Genomic DNA, 16,558 nt, shown 5'->3' with positions numbered 1-16,558 from the left:
AAATTGTATAACAGAAACGAAGAAAAACTTTTTTCTTCAAACTTTTTGGTATTTTTTTATTTGTTTAGCAAAAAATAAAAACCCAAGAGGTGATCAAATACCACCAAAATAAAGCTCTATTTGTGGGAACAAAATGATAAAAATTTAGTTTGGGTACAGTGTTGCATGACCACGCAATTGTCCTTAAGCCCCGGAAGATTTGGCTGCTCAATTACCAGAGCACTTTTTACAATTTGGCACTGCCCTGCTTTAACTGGTAATTGCACGGTCATACAATGCTTTACCCAAACAAAATTTGCGTCTTTTTATTCCCACAAATAGAGCTGTCTTTTGATGGTATTTGATTGCCTCTGCGATTTTTTATTTTTTGCGATATAAACGAAAAAAGAGCGAAAATTTTGAAAATAAAAGATATTTACTACTTTTTGTTATAAAAAAATCCAATAAACTCAATTTTAGTCATACATTTAGGCCAAAATGTCTTTGGTAAAAAAATGTCAATGAGCGTATATTTATTGGATTGTGCAAAAGTTATAGCGTCTACAAACTAGGGTACATTTTCTGGAATTTACGCTTTAGCTTTTAGTTTATGACTACCTATCTCATTTTATCTAATTTCTTGAGGTGCTAAAATGGCAGGGCAGTACAACCCCCCCCCCCCAAATGACCCCGTTTTGGAAAGTAGACACCCCAAGGAAATTGCTGAGAGGCATGTTGAGCCCATTGAATATTTTATGTTTTTGTCACAAGTGATTAAAAAACTACAAAAAAAAAAATTACATAACGTTGTCACTAAATGATATATTGCTCACACATGCCATGGTTTTTGTGGAATTACACCCCAAAATACATTCTGATGCTTCCCCTGAGTATGGGGGTACCACATGTCTAAGACTTTTTGGGAGCCTAGCCGAGTACAGGACCCCGAAAACCAAGCACCGCTTTCAGGATTTCTAAGGGCGTAAATTTTTGATTTCACTCCTCACTACCTATCACAGTTTTGAAGGCCATAAAATGCCAAGATAGTGCAAACCCCCCCAAATTACCCCATTTTGGAAAGTAGACACCCCAAGCTATTTGCTGAGAGGCATGTTGAGTCTATGGAATATAAAGATGAAAAAAGTGTGACAGCGCTGCAATGATACAGTATATAATATGCCAAAAACCTTCTACTAATAGTGCAGTATACAAAATAAAATGGAATAATGCAGTATAAAATGAAAAAAAGTCCAATAATCAATATAAGAGAATCCTTCAAAGTGGTATTTCTTCTAAACAAACTCTTTATCCTGAGTGCTCCCACTACCGCATGCAATGGCCGCTCACCTCCTTTATGCAACCCCAAGAGGTCAAATACGGATTTGCACTTAGTGCTAATAAACTCTTCAAGGAATCCTCTGTAATCTTTACTCTGCTCAAACAAAACAATCAATGGCCAGCATAAGTTCCATCCACTGTGCTGCTTTCACGTTTAAGACCAGTAGATGTGGAAATACATATGAAAGAACAAGAAAAAGTGCCTCTTATAGTGCAGTATCCAAGGAGTTAAATAATGAAACCTCTCCACCCCAGCTAGCAATAAACTCACATTTATTAAAACAATTAAAAGCATAGAAAACAAATCTGAACAGTCTTACTAAGTGTCGATCAGTCCACCGCCAGACTCCACCTCTACTAGTTTCGGCACCTCCCACATGGCTTCATCTGGAGGAGATGCCAAGCGGCTGTGGTGGGACCAATATATAGGCTACAGTATGGATAGAAACAATTACCTTAGTTGTATACAGCTTTAGTGTTCACAAGACGCCCGCACATGCGCAGTAGTGCTGCCTCATGTCAGTACTACACGATGTAAACAAACAACGTGCCATTAAGACGCACTTCCGGTTAGAGAACCGGAAGCCGCTGATTTATGACCACTTCCGGTCACGTACTATATTAAACATAAGGAGCTTCAAGAAAAAGCATGTATTATTAACATATAGAGGTGGAACCCTCAATGGAAATATCATTACACCATACATCTTTGAAACACTATATACAATGCATAGGTAGATTGCAATTAGTAAATATAAATATATATATATATATATATATATATATATATATATATATGTAAACATCTGCACCGAATTAATCTAAAGATAGAAATCAGCGGAAAGTAACTTGCAATAAAACCAAAAATTATTATGTCGATCTTTACAAAGATCATTCATAATAACTATATTAGAAGAACCCTAGTATCCAATTAAATGGATGTATTAAGCAAGAAGTTCCAAATGCATTAAATAAATTCAATACATAAAAAAACTATTGATTAATATAGTCCCAATCATAATTGAAAAATGAAAATGAAAAATCAAAAGCTAAAATTATGGTATTATTAATAACAAATATATGAATAATGTAAAAATTACAGGATTGAAATATGCATAGAGGTATGACTTTAAAAATCATTTATGAAGCAATTGATATCGAATTCAATATTATGCCCTGAGAGATATAAAGTATTCATCTCAAGTATTCATCTCATGTATTGAAATCTTGTTCATCCGTGCAATTTCTTTTCAGTCTCATGAATTGTCCTTTTGGCACATTCAGTAACCAGGGAGCATAATGACAACTTTTCAAAGGGATACACCCGTTCCTGTCAACCGTCTTAAAAAATGTCTTTGTTTTAAACTTTCCTTCAGTCACTGATATAGTAAGGTCCAGAAAGTGAATTTGTTTTGTATCGTATTCCCATTTGAACGTCATACTCTGATTATTTTGATTAAGCTTATTTAAATGACGTCATCAATGTATCGTTTGTACAAAAGTAATTCCTTCGGTGTGTCTTGATAGTTGGCTTTTTCTTCCCATTGGGCCATATAGATATTCGCTACATTTGGGGAAAATTTGGCCCCCATGGCGATGCCTTTAATTTGTTTAAAAAAATTATTGTTGTGCCAGAAGTAATTATGCGATAGACAATATTCAAGACTCTTCAATAAAAACGCCTGCTATTTCCTTGTTAGTTTGCTTAAATGTTTCAGTAGAAGGTTTTGGCTTATTATATACTGTATCATTGCAGCGCTGTCACACTTTTTTCATTTTTATATTGTCACTTGTGGGAGCATATTAGTGACAGCTGCAGCAAATTCTAAATATTAATTTCTTATCACCGTTAGTTTATTCTTCAAAATCTTCACATATTAGCGCGCCGCTACTTTACTTCTATTCTTCACTTGATATACCTCATATCTAAGTGGCGCAGCAAATATGGAAGTTTTTGGAATTATAGAGACACGGGAGATCAATTTAGATAAAGTATTTAATACTCAGAACACTAATCAATCTGACACTATTAAAAGCACTTTCAGAAAACTAGGACACTTAATGGAGAAGAAAATCAACACATGATGGGATACCACAACTCACGATAGGTATATCAGGGAAAATTTAGTGCAGAACACAAGACTACACTAGAACCATTCAAAGACCTACCGGAATTTCAGCTCTAGCCAATCAATTGAATAATGATTTAGAGTTTAAAGATCAAGAAATTAAGAATCGTAAAAAGAAAAAAATATCAAAGAGACATAAATGATTATAACACCAACTCAGTCTTTAAATGGCAAAGTAAACTGAGAGAAGGAGTTTTACCCTCAGCTAGCTAAACTCCAGAAAAAGAAGTCAGAATAGCCACGAATGGTACAAATGGGACTAACACACAGCACACAAGTTGTCCCATTCCTTAATCTAATCAACAACAGGATAATTATCAAACACCTAGAGGATCATGGAGGCAAAGGGAAGATCAAGGATATTACAGAGGAGGAGGTCATAGAGGTGGAAATCAAGGGAGAAGAGGAAGACCTTATTACCCTTACAGAGGACCTAACCATGAATGAATGTATGTTGTATATGCCTGTCCCAAAAAAACAACAATGCTCTGCGCTTAGTACAATATTCTAACGGTGTATGTGCGGCACATAAATAATTATATGACTAGTAGCAGCTGCTTAAATAGTAGAACATGTATATAGGCAATAATGAATCAATTAAATTAGATAAATATATAAATACACAATTATAACTATATAAATATATAAAGTGTCTCTTCAGTATTGCAGCAGCGCTGTGCACCCCAATTAAACAGGGTCTCTTTCTTAATCTATTTCAGAAAGTTCAAACACGGATCTGATAGCCAGAGTCCCACCAATAAATAATCAAGATGTATTCTGTGAGGGTAGTAATCTTTTTACCAAGCGATACACCACGTGCTGGAGTCCCCAATGAAAACTCACTCACCAGAAATCAGATCAATAAAAGCCTTGATTAATAGTAGTAATTCTGCATCAATATCCAAAGCGACCACCAGATGTCAGTATTATTCCCAGTAGTTCCAATAGGATATGTAGAAGAAACAAAAATGCTCACATAGTGTGATACTGCTAAACATCTTTATTTAAACCATCCAAACATCCCCTTAAAACCATGCATACCAAAATTTAATAAACATTGAGCAAAGATAACAAAGTGCACTGTGCCTGATTGCGTCCTCCAGTCGTGAAAACCTGTCAGGAGAGCTCCCTGTGTGTAACCACAGTCACACGCTTCCTGGTTCCTCGGTTGGTGGAGCACATGCGTCACTTCCTGTGCGACACGTCCCTAACGTTTCATCACTTCCTGGACTTCTTCTGAGGGCATGACACACAAGAAAGGAGGCCGGTATTTATATAAGTGGCAGGCGGAACAGCCAATCAGCAGAAGCAGACGCCCGGATGACTCACACATCCCCGCCCCTAATGCTAAATACTGTCAGCAATGTGTGAAATAACATCATCCGGACATTCTGCTCCCACAGGTCGTATTAAGCATGACAATACCGGTTCTAGTGGAAGATGACCTAATGCATAAAAAACAAGTACCTTGAATACCTGCAATCATTCAGTGTATGCGGTGCGGACATTGATCCGCAGCGCTATCATTGAGCAAGCACACTTTCGGTATTCATTAAAACTGATTAAAATATTCACTCTCAAAATATAAAAGTTTTCAGTAAACAAGAATTGTCTAGCGATTTTACATCATACATTGCTTATCCTATGAATAAAGATAAAAACTGCATAGCGATTTCCTAGCACGTATTGAATAATCGCATACGTTAAATTGCACCTGATAAACATATGTTGGAATATTAAAATAAATATATTGTCTAGCAATTTTACATCATACATTGCTTATCCTATGAAAAGATAAAAACTGCATAGCGATTTCCTAGCACGTATTGAATAATCGCATAATAAAGATGTTTAGCAGTATCACGCTATGTAAGCATTTTTGTTTCTTCTACATATCCTATTGGAACTACTGGGAATAATACTGACATCTGGTGGTCGCTTTGGATATTGATGCAGATTTACTACTATTAATCAAGGCTTTTATTGATCTGATTTCTGGTGAGTGAGTTTTCATTGGGGACCCCAGCACGTGGTGTATCGCTTGGTGAAAAGATTACTACCCTCACAGAATACATCTTGATTATTTATTGGTGGGACTCTGGCTATCAGATCCGTGTTTGAACTTTCTGAAATAGATTAAGAAAGAGACCCTGTTTAATTGGGGTGCACAGCGCTGCTGCAATACTGAAGAGACACTTTATATATTTATATATTTATAATTGTGTATTTATATATTTATCTAATTTAATTGATTCATTATTGCCTATATACATGTTCTACTATTTAAGCAGCTGCTACTAATCATATATTTATTTATGTGCCGCACATACACCGTTAGAATATTGTACTAAGCGCAGAGCATTGTTGTTTTTGGGACAGGCATATACAACATACATTCATTCAAGGCACATATTTAGTTCTCTGCTGCTATGGACGTCCTACGGTATTTAAGTAATAGGCACATTGGTGTGGACGCTTTGTTCACCAGTTATGAACCGACCACCACACAAACCAATTACAATGGAGCAATGTCAGCACTGGGCCATGTGTTAGAAAAACAAGTACGGACTTGGTGGGACATATGTAGTCTTGAACAATACATCAAGGAAAAAGTCATCATTAGGAGCCTTAGATGGGATGTCACCCCACAGGATGGGTTGGATGATCAAGGTTCCATGCAAGAATGGTTGGACTTTTTTAACGGTGTGGGTTTCAAGCTACAACAGTTAGTCCTACAAAGAAAAAAACGCAAAATGGCCAATTTGGAGTCAAGAATCAATGATCTACAACAGCAATTAGACCCAATAAAAGATAGTCAACAAATTATAGAGTTTAATGCCAGAATACAAAAGAAGTTGGAAAAAGTTGATAGAGAGACACAAAAAAAGAAACTGAAGAAATACCATAGGGATTTGGAGGACTTCAAAAAGAATTCCATTTACTCGTGGCAACAAGTGCCTTGTAGAAATGAGGCAGGAGATCAATCTATACAAGAGCCTTCTGCACCTCCACAGCAGATCCAGCGACTGATGCCAGGATTACCATCGGTTAACTATCCGGTATCTACGAATGATTGTGCAGGGAACACCTCGTATGCAAATTCACCGATTAGGTGTTCCACTCCCATACAGAAAGGAGGAAGGAAACTAAAGGGGAATGGAAGACGTTCTAATCAGAACGGATATTCACAACCCAACACCTATGACATACCCACACACAACAGGTTTCAGCCCCTGCAGGAATATCAAAATAATCTTGAGAATTATGCTAACAATCACCCACACCCCCGTCCTTTTTTAGGGAGAGGAAGGGGTCGCTCGTCCAGAGGTCAGAACCAACCCCGAAGTGGAGGGAGACCCCACCCGTGGGTTCAATACAGGGACCAGCAACCCCAGAACAACCCCAATACCCCATATTGGAAGACTCAACATCTGCAACGAAAGAGGGACCCTCCGCAATACCCACAATCAAAGGAAGAAAATATCGTGGTTGCAGAGCAGGATCTAGGACCCAAAAAAAGAAGAAGGGAGTCGGAGTAGAGGGCATCTTCAATCTGACTGACAAACAACTAACACACAAAGAGATGAATATTCTGAATCTAGGCTTAAAATGTGGCTTGAAAAAACCAATCAATAAGTTCGACATCTTCATTGACATCCACAAATATATTAGGAAGATAAATATTAAAAAGTATTTTTTGGGATGCACCCCTAATATATCAGTGGTAACTCATAAGCCAGGGGAGGTGGTCAATAGTGGTCCTAAAAATAAGTCCCTATTTAACCCCCTCAACAATCCCAACCATCAAGTTGAGGTATTCAAAGGGTTAATACTACGAGATCTGGAACATCTGAAACCCGATAAACAAATGAATGTAAGGCATATCAGTGAGGGGATTACCATGTTGGAGAAACGAAAAGATATCATCATAAGACCAGCCGATAAGGGGGGTGGGGTAGTAATACTCTCAAAGGAGTTCTATCATAACCAGATTATGGAGATGCTCTCAGATGAAGTAACATATAAACGTCTGAAGAATGACCCCACCCTGCCCTATAGGTATGAATTGGATATTCTAGTACACATGGGTTCAAAAAGCGGGGTACTAACGGACAAAGAGAAAAGGTTCCTGTTACCCACCAGCAGTCGGATCCCCACGCTCTACACCTTGCCGAAGATTCACAAAGACCCCTCTAATCCTCCAGCAAGACCTATTGTCAACAGTATTGATTCGGTCTCTGCCAGAATGGGTCAGTACTTGGACCGGTTCTTGCAAAAGAGTGTCACTAATACCCGTTCATATATAAGGAACACTAAGAATTTTTTAAATTGTTTGCAGAATGTGAGCCTGATAGGAAGAGAGCAGGCAATTTTGGTCACAGCCGACGTTTCCTTTCTTTACTCCATCATACAGCATGATGATGCCTTATTGGCGCTCAATTGGGCCCTTAGTCAAAGAGAGGATCTCCCCCACAACAAAAAGATTTTCCTTAGGAATGCCTTGGATTTCTGCCTTAGTCATAACTATTTTTGGTATGACGGTACATTCTACTCACAACAAAGAGGCGTTGCGATGGGAGCGAAATTCGCGCCCAGCATTGCCAATTTGTTCATGGTGGAGTGGGAGGATAAGACCCTTTTTAGAGAACAAAGGCCGGAACTTATATTTTACAAACGCTTCATTGATGACCTGTTTTTTATCTGGAATGGTACATCTGAGTCGTTAGGAGCATTTATACAGGCCTTGAATAATAATAATAACAATATTAAGCTTACTTCAGAATGGCATAAAGAAGAAATAAACTTTTTGGACATCACCATTTGTAGGGTGAACGATAAATTAGAAACAAGAGTTTATTTTAAAAAAACAGACAGGAACAGTTATTTGCCCATCTCAAGCGGTCATCATCCATTATGGCTCCGGAATATCCAAAAAGGACAGATTATGAGAGTAAGAAGAAACTGCTCTGAAGATACACAGTTCTGGATTCAATCTAAAGTCCTTACAGAGAGATTTGAAGCCAAGGGATATGACCCGAAGAAACTGAAGAAGGTGGTGGAAGAAGTGGCTGAAATACCTAGAATTACATGCATACAAGAATCACGGCCGGTGGGTTCTGAGGTAGCACCAACAGAAAAAAATCGTAATAAAGAGTGGGGCTTTATTTCTCAATTTCATACTCAATACAAGGAAGTGGAGGAGATCTTCAGAAGACACTGGCATATACTCCGGTTAGATAAGAAACTCACCACAGTATTACCTTCTGAGCCCCAGTTCATTTATAGAAAAACCATGAGTTTTGGAGACAGTGGTGAAGAAAGTGATTGACCCTCCTAAACGTCCTCCGACATTTTGGGATCGCAACGGCTTTTTTGCGTGCAGGAGATGCAAAGCCTGCAGGGAAGGTCTCCAGACCTCTTAGAGGAATTGATAGTTTCCTTTCCCCGATTAATAATCGCAGTTTCGGGATTAAACAATTCATTACATGCAACAGCACCTTTGTGGTGTACGCATTGAAATGTCCTTGCGGTTTAATCTATATAGGCCATACAAAAAGGCTATTGCGGGTGAGAATAGCTGAACACATAAACAACATAAAAATAGGTTATAAGGATCATAACGTCTCACTGCATTTTAAATTAAAACATGATAGTGACCCGACGGGATTGGAATTTTGGGGGGTTGAACATCTCCAGTCCCATTGGAGGGGCATAAATCGCATCCGAGAGTTATCCAAACGTGAAACCCATTGGATCTATTCTGTGGATGTGATTGCCCCCAAGGGTCTTAACATAGAGCTTGACATAAATTGTTTCATCAGTGACACATAGACATACCCTGGTGTATGGTTCCAGTTTCATTATATCACAGTGTAATGTTTTATTATAATGAAATTTTGACTCCAATATGATCACGTTTTATATATAGATGTTTTATATACATATATTTACATGTGGATTGTGATATATTTTATATATGTACATATATACATTTTAGATATACAATTTTAATACATATTTATTTTAATATTTCAACATGTGTTTATCAGGTGCAATTTAGCGCATGCAATTATTCAATACGTGCTAGGAAATCGCTATGCAAATTTTATCTTTTCATAGGATAAGCAATGTATGATGTAAAATTGCTAGACAATATATTTATTTTAATATTCCAACATATGTTTATCAGGTGCAATTTAACGTATGCGATTATTCAATACGTGCTAGGAAATCGCTATGCAGTTTTTATCTTTATTCATAGGATAAGCAATGTATGATGTAAAATCGCTAGACAATTCTTGTTTACTGAAAACTTTTATATTTTGAGAGTGAATATTTTAATCAGTTTTAATGAATACCGAAAGTGTGCTTGCTCAATGATAGCGCTGCGGATCAATGTCCGCACCGCATACACTGAATGATTGCAGGTATTCAAGGTACTTGTTTTTTATGCATTAGGTCATCTTCCACTAGAACCGGTATTGTCATGCTTAATACGACCTGTGGGAGCAGAATGTCCGGATGATGTTATTTCACACATTGCTGACAGTATTTAGCATTAGGGGCGGGGATCTGTGAGTCATCCGGGCCTCTGCTTCTGCTGATTGGCTGTTCCGCCTGCCACTTATATAAATACCGGCCTCCTTTCTTGTGTGTCACGCCCTCAGAAGAAGTCCAGGAAGTGACGAAACGTTAGGGACATGTCGCACAGGAAGTGACGCATGTGCTCCACCAACCGAGGAACCAGGAAGCGTGTGACTGTGGTTACACACAGGGAGCGCTCCTGACAGGTTTTCACGACTGGAGGACGCAATCAGGCACAGTGCACTTTGTTATCTTTGCTCAATGTTTATTAAATTTTGGTACGCATGGTTTTAAGGGGATGTTTGGATGGTTCAAATAAAGATGTTTAGCAGTATCACGCTATGTGAGCATTTTTGTTTCTTCTACATATCCTATTGGAACTACTGGGAATAATACTGACATCTGGTGGTCGCTTTGGATATTGATGCAGATTTACTACTATTAATCAAGGCTTTTATTGATCTGATTTCTGGTGAGTGAGTTTTCATTGGGGACCCCAGCACGTGGTGTATCGCTTGGTGAAAAGATTACTACCCTCACAGAATACATCTTGATTATTTATTGGTGGGACTCTGGCTATCAGATCCGTGTTTGAACTTTCTGAAATAGATTAAGAAAGAGACCCTGTTTAATTGGGGTGCACAGCGCTGCTGCAATACTGAAGGGACACTTTATATATTTATATATTTATAATTGTGTATTTATATATTTATCTAATTTAATTGATTCATTATTGCCTATATACAAGAGGACCTAACCACTATACAAACTATAATCAAGGTCATCAACAATATAATAATCAAAGAAATGATAGGAGGGGTCCGGGACCGAGTCACCAGTGATATGGAAACCAACGTGACCATGGTCATCGTACAAGAACCCCTCCCCTAACATATCATAGACCAGAACCCTATAATTATTATCAGCAAGGGAGAAGCCCAGTATCATCCCAAAATAGATATGAACCCCTGAGAGATGATTGGGATACTGATATAACACCAAGGCTTTTTTTAGAAGAGTGAAATCAGGAACGGACCCCCAAACGAATGGACAGAGATGAGAGGTCAAGAAGAAGCCCACCAGTAAGAGGGAATGTAGAGCAGGATACAAGAAGCAAGTGAAAAAGAGAATATTAGGTGGAGGAATGATTTAGACAGATGATTGAAATATGCTCCAATTAGAAATATAACCAAGTTTGATATCTATGTGGACATTCAAAAATATGTACGAAAACTAAATATCAAAAAATATATGTTATTGCAACCTTGGGAGAAAATGGCTACAAATATAGAAGGAATCTTTCAACATGCAACATTGCGAAATAAGTCCATATTTAACCCTCCAGTTAGTGATAATGGTCACAATGAAGTTTTCAAGAAAATGATGGCCCAGGATTTACAAACCATGGAATTGAAAAAAGTAAAGGAAGCTAAAGTTATTGAAATAGGAATCAATCATTTAGAAAATAGAAAAAATATGGTCATTAGACCTGCAGGCAAGGGGGGGGGGGACTCGTCATTCAAACTAAAATGTACCGTGCTGAACTGAATAGACAAGTAGAAGATAATGAAACATATATTCCATTCAAAATTACTTTTGTACAAACGATATATTGATGATGTCATTTTGGTCTGGAGAGGCACAGAAGCTACGAGAAGCTATAAGAAGGAATTGGAGTATCTTGTGGAGAAGGGCGTAAAGAAGGGTATATTAAATGTAGCACTAACTCTCAGTGGAGCTGCTGGTTTAAAGCGGGCTGTTACCTTCACTCTCGATACCTCTGTTTCACCGGCACCGGGTCTAGGGTCCCGTTGAGTTTACCTCTGGACGATGTAAGCACCAAACACTTGAGTATATTTTCCAATGCTTTAATGAACAAGTAATAAAGGAAGTAGCAGGAAAGAGGCAGAAGGAAAGTTGCGGGGGAAGCTCAAATACCTATTCTTAGTATTCTTTAGAACATTCTGTGGAATTGATCACTTGTAGTTGAATGCACTCCCCTTGTGGGATTCAATCTCTGCCTGCCTGGATAGGCTGTTCAGATTTGTTTTCTATGCTTTTAATCATTTTAATAAATGTGAGTTTATTGCTAGCTGGGGTGGAGAGGTTTCATTATTTAACCCCTTGGATACTGCACTATAGGAGGCACTTTTTCTTGTTCTTTCATATGTATTTCCACATCTACTGGTCTTAAACGTGAAAGCAGCACAGTGGATGGAACTTATGCTGGCCATTGATCGTTTTGTTTGAGCAGAGTACAGATTACAGAGGATTCCTTAAAGTGTTTATTGGCAGTAAGTGCAAAGGCGTATTTGACCCCTTGCGGGCGTATAAGGTGAGCGACCATTGCATGCGGTGGTGGGAGCACTCAGGATAAAGAGTTTGTTTAGAAGAAATACCACTTTGAAGGATTCTCCATATATTGATTATTGGACTTTTTTCATTTTATACTGCATTATTCCATTTTATTTTGTATACTGTACTATGAGTAGAAGGTTTTTGGCTTATTATATACTGTATAATTGCAGCGCTGTCACACTTTTTTCATTCTTATATTGTCACTTGTGGGAGCACATTAGTGACAGCTGCAGCAAATTCTAAATATTAATTTGTTATCACCATTAGTTTATTCTTCAAAATCTTCACATATTAGCGCGCCTCTACTTTACTTTTATTAGAGTCCATGGAATATTTTATATTTTGTCACAAGTTTCAAGAAAATTACAAACTTTTTTTTTTTTTTGCACAAAGTTGTCAATAAATGATATATTGCTCAAACATGCCATGGGCATATGTGAAATTACACCCCATGGACTCTTGGTGGCTGCAGGGCACTAGTTGTGCTAGCCACCTCATCAACTTGAACTGCACTTATGGGACTCGCCACGTCACCAAGTGTTACTGCACTGCTGCATGTCGACCAGGATGTACTAGGCCGCTGGTGCTTGCCAGTTATTCTGAAGTATGAGCACTATTACTGACTCTCTGCTTCCTATGAGAGCCCTGCGGTTCTTGCACCTCAACAACAGCAGCAGAACAGGGTTGGGTACACCTGACCTTGACAGGGACCACTACTCTGTCGTCAGAGCTATCTGTCAGGGTGCCGCTGCTGTCTACAGGTTCGTATTCTGAGCGTGAATCTGACAGATGGGTGAGTTCCTCTTCACTCTCATCTGTCATGCTCAGAAATGTGTAGGCCTCTTCACTAGTGTACCTTCGATTGGACATTTTGGCCTCTAAATTTACTGGTACAACTAGTGAGACTCACAGGAAAAAAGAGCATCTGACAGCGACTGCTTCCAACGCTACCAAAAAAACTGTTTGTGTTCACAGGGATCAGGCATGACTCTACGAATGCTGCAGTTATGTGTTTAGTGTTTTGTAAGAGACAGTGATTGATTGATGCTGCACTTGGGTGGGCTGGGCTGAGGGGCTAAACACAGGTGCTAGCAAGTATCTGGGCTGATCCCGCTAACGCTGCATTTTTGGGAACCCTTAACTATTGCGGACGCTAATATAGTTCTGATCAGATCTAAGATATCGATCCGGTCAGACTCCTGGGGCGACGCAGACCCTAACTGACATTAAAACCTAACTGATGTCACCCACCAGGTGATCAGGGGGTTAAACCTTTTATTAGGTAATGTACGGCTGGTGCCCTGACGCTATAAAAAATACCTAACTAAACAGCATCACCCTTGACACTAATACGGTGATCACTGATGACAGGGGTGATCAAGGGGTTAAACCTTTATTAGGGGGGGTTTAGGGTGGTCCCTAGACCTATCTGGGCCTACTACTAAGTGCCGTAATGCTGATTAGTGTCACAAATGGCACCAGTGATCAAAGAAAAATATGAACACTGCACTAGGTGACACAGTGACAGGGAGTAAAGGGGTTAACTGGGGGGGGGGGCGATCGAGGGGTGATCAGGGGGTGAAATGTGTGCGTACGTGTACTGTGTCAGTGTAGTGTTGGTGCAACTCACGTTTGGATGTCCTCTCTCCTCTCTCTGGAACGGAAAAGAATTCCAGAGAGGGGGATGACATCACTTCCCTTGCCTGTGTTTACACTTACAGGCAGGGGAAGCATTTCATTTGTCAGAAACGATCAGCAGGTCCAGGCCAGAAATCATTGGCCTGGGCCTGGAAACTGATCAGTTCTGAAACAAATCCGATTGTCGCGGCCACCATAAGGAAACGTTGTTTTGCCCCAACCCCCGCCATTCTGCCTCAGTAAAACTGCGGCGGCTGGTCGGGAACCGGTTAAAAATCGCTCAACAAAGCTCTGCAAATGCTAGTATTATTGATGCTTTATGTGAAGCGTCTCCTCTCCAGTCTATCCTCTTCCTATCCATAGGAAATTCACAACAAATGTAATAAATGTAAAAAGCTGGATTTAGGAATTTGCTACATCATTATTTGCACTATTAATATTGTGCTGTTTTCCAACAGTGGGAAAAAGAGCTAAAAATCACGATGGACAAGGAAGAGGAAGAAACGAAACAAGAGCAACTAGAACAAAAAAAAAGGGAAGAAGAACGTTTCAAAGAAATAATGAAAAAAAGGGAGGAAAAACTAAAGAAGACAAGCAAGCCTTATGAGCTTCCTTAACATTTTGACATATTGATAAGCAGATATTAACAGAACTACATCTAAAACTTACATATTAAACATACTATTTAAAAAATGAATACAATAATCTTTTTAAAACTTGCATTGGAAAGAATCCTACCTTCAACAAGATAATATTCCTGTCTCAAGTGGTGCTGTCTTGACACAATGAAAGTTTACCCACCTCCCTCGATAGCAGCCATTGTCTTCTATTTTAGAGTATAGCAAAAAATGCAGAGACACAAGTCACAAGTAATAACCCCTGCAATGAACACATAAGGACTGATACATAAAAACTGGAGAAAAGAAAATTGATGCTATAGGTGACAGCTCCACTTTTGTGCTAACTTTCTTTCTGTAGTTTTCATGAATCAGTCCTCATTGCTCTTCTAAAGTTGTCAACTATAGCAATCCCTGTATACTAATTTTAGGAAAGGTTGTCTGTGACATGTCAGAAAAAAAGAGAGCATGCTGATCAGCAGTGGATGAGGTAGAGTTTGTGTGAAAGGAAGGGGTAACAATGTCTAATGAAATTAAAAGTGATTTTTATTTTACCTATTCATACAGTATGTCAAATCCTTCTTTAGAAAGGTAGCTAAATACAATTGAAATAAATTCATGGAAAGGATTGCTGCTGCATATATAATTCTGTGCAGTTGCTTTTGTAACATAAAAAAAACAATAGCAGCAGCTCAGATCAGTTTAAAACTAGCAATACAGAAGAAAGGTATATGTGGACAGGGCAACATACAAAACAGTTTATAGGTTCCCAGTACACTTTCATTTTGAAATTTTGACCTTCTGTATTGATTTTGTGATCCAGACACCCCTATGGGACAGTAAAGTCTTGGACTTCAATTTCTGCAGCAGCAAGGGCTGGTCAAAAACACTGATCACCCAAGGCTGCTGATTGGACCATGAAATTGTAGCAGGGCATTGATGAAATCATCCTTCTGCTCACTCTGCACTCTCTTGTGCATACAGCAGAGTCTAAAAGGTGACCCACTTTCAATTTGAGTGCTGCTTAACTTAAAATAATGGGAGACTGATATCAGGAACAATTAAGGTACTTGCACATGTTGCATTAGAACATGCTATTAAAGCGGTATTAAACCACATTTTTTTTAACCATGTAAGACAATGGCATGGCATACTAGCACATTATGAAATATATACCTTAGAATACTTTAGAATGAAGCCGCAGGCGCTTCCATCTTCACTTGGTCTTCCTTCAAGGTTTGCGTCCTCTGGCCATCTGATTGGCCACACCCTAATGACGTCACTCCTGTGCATGCACTCGGGAGTCACAGACTGCGGCACGGATCTCTGAAGGGATGGCACGGGTATGCTGTCCCTTTAGAGCGCATGCGCTGGTGACATCACTGGCTTCATGCAGTGTGAATATATCCTAAACCGTGCTAGATCAAAAAAAAGGTTTACTTCCACTTTAATTATTCTTTTTTTATTACATAGCTAATTTAACTGTTTGTTTGTTTTTTTCATTGCTTTCCAAGTTCAACTTTGTAATAAAAATAAAGGTTCCATAAATTTCTGAAGAATTAAAGTTTTACATCCCAGTACTCGCGGTGTCCAAAGTTCCCTCTTTTTGTTTGTGTGTCTTTGGCCAATACTGGGTAAGTAGCTTGAGCCTTTTTGGCCACTTCCACACTGCTGCGCTGGCCGTGTTACTGTCGTTTTAGCAGCGCTTTTCGGACACTAGCGGAGGTGCTTTTAACCCCCGCTAACAGCCAAAAAAGGGTTTAAAGCGACGCAGCCAAAAGCTGGCCATTGATTTCAATGGCAGGGGCATTTTGGGATCACTGTATTCACCACTCCTAAAGTGCCCTAAAGATGCTGCTTGCAGGACTTTTTTTCCTGACCTGAAAGTACACCGCCCCAGTGTGAAACTCCGGC

At 38.9% G+C, this 16,558-nt stretch overlaps 1 protein-coding gene across 2 annotated transcripts in view; it reads left to right on the top strand.

The window, feature by feature from the left end:
* The window catches only part of TMEM232 (transmembrane protein 232), a 384,711-nt gene extending 368,498 nt beyond the window's left edge, over positions 1-16,213 (top strand). The window contains exon 14 of one of the 2 annotated variants that reach the window (XM_073624604.1): positions 14,486-16,213. In XM_073624604.1, coding sequence (XP_073480705.1) covers positions 14,486-14,644 — 159 coding nt within the window. In that variant the 3' untranslated portion in view covers positions 14,645-16,213. The remainder of the gene's footprint in view (positions 1-14,485) is intronic. The other variant, XM_073624605.1, reaches the window with a different exon arrangement.
* The last annotated feature ends 345 nt before the right edge of the window (positions 16,214-16,558 follow it).

This window comes from Aquarana catesbeiana, linkage group LG01, assembly GCF_042186555.1.
Source record: "Aquarana catesbeiana isolate 2022-GZ linkage group LG01, ASM4218655v1, whole genome shotgun sequence".
In the NCBI taxonomy this organism is placed as follows: domain Eukaryota; kingdom Metazoa; phylum Chordata; class Amphibia; order Anura; family Ranidae; genus Aquarana; species Aquarana catesbeiana.
The sequence above is the reverse complement of the archived record's forward strand: the minus strand, read 5'-3'. Positions and strand labels throughout refer to the sequence as shown.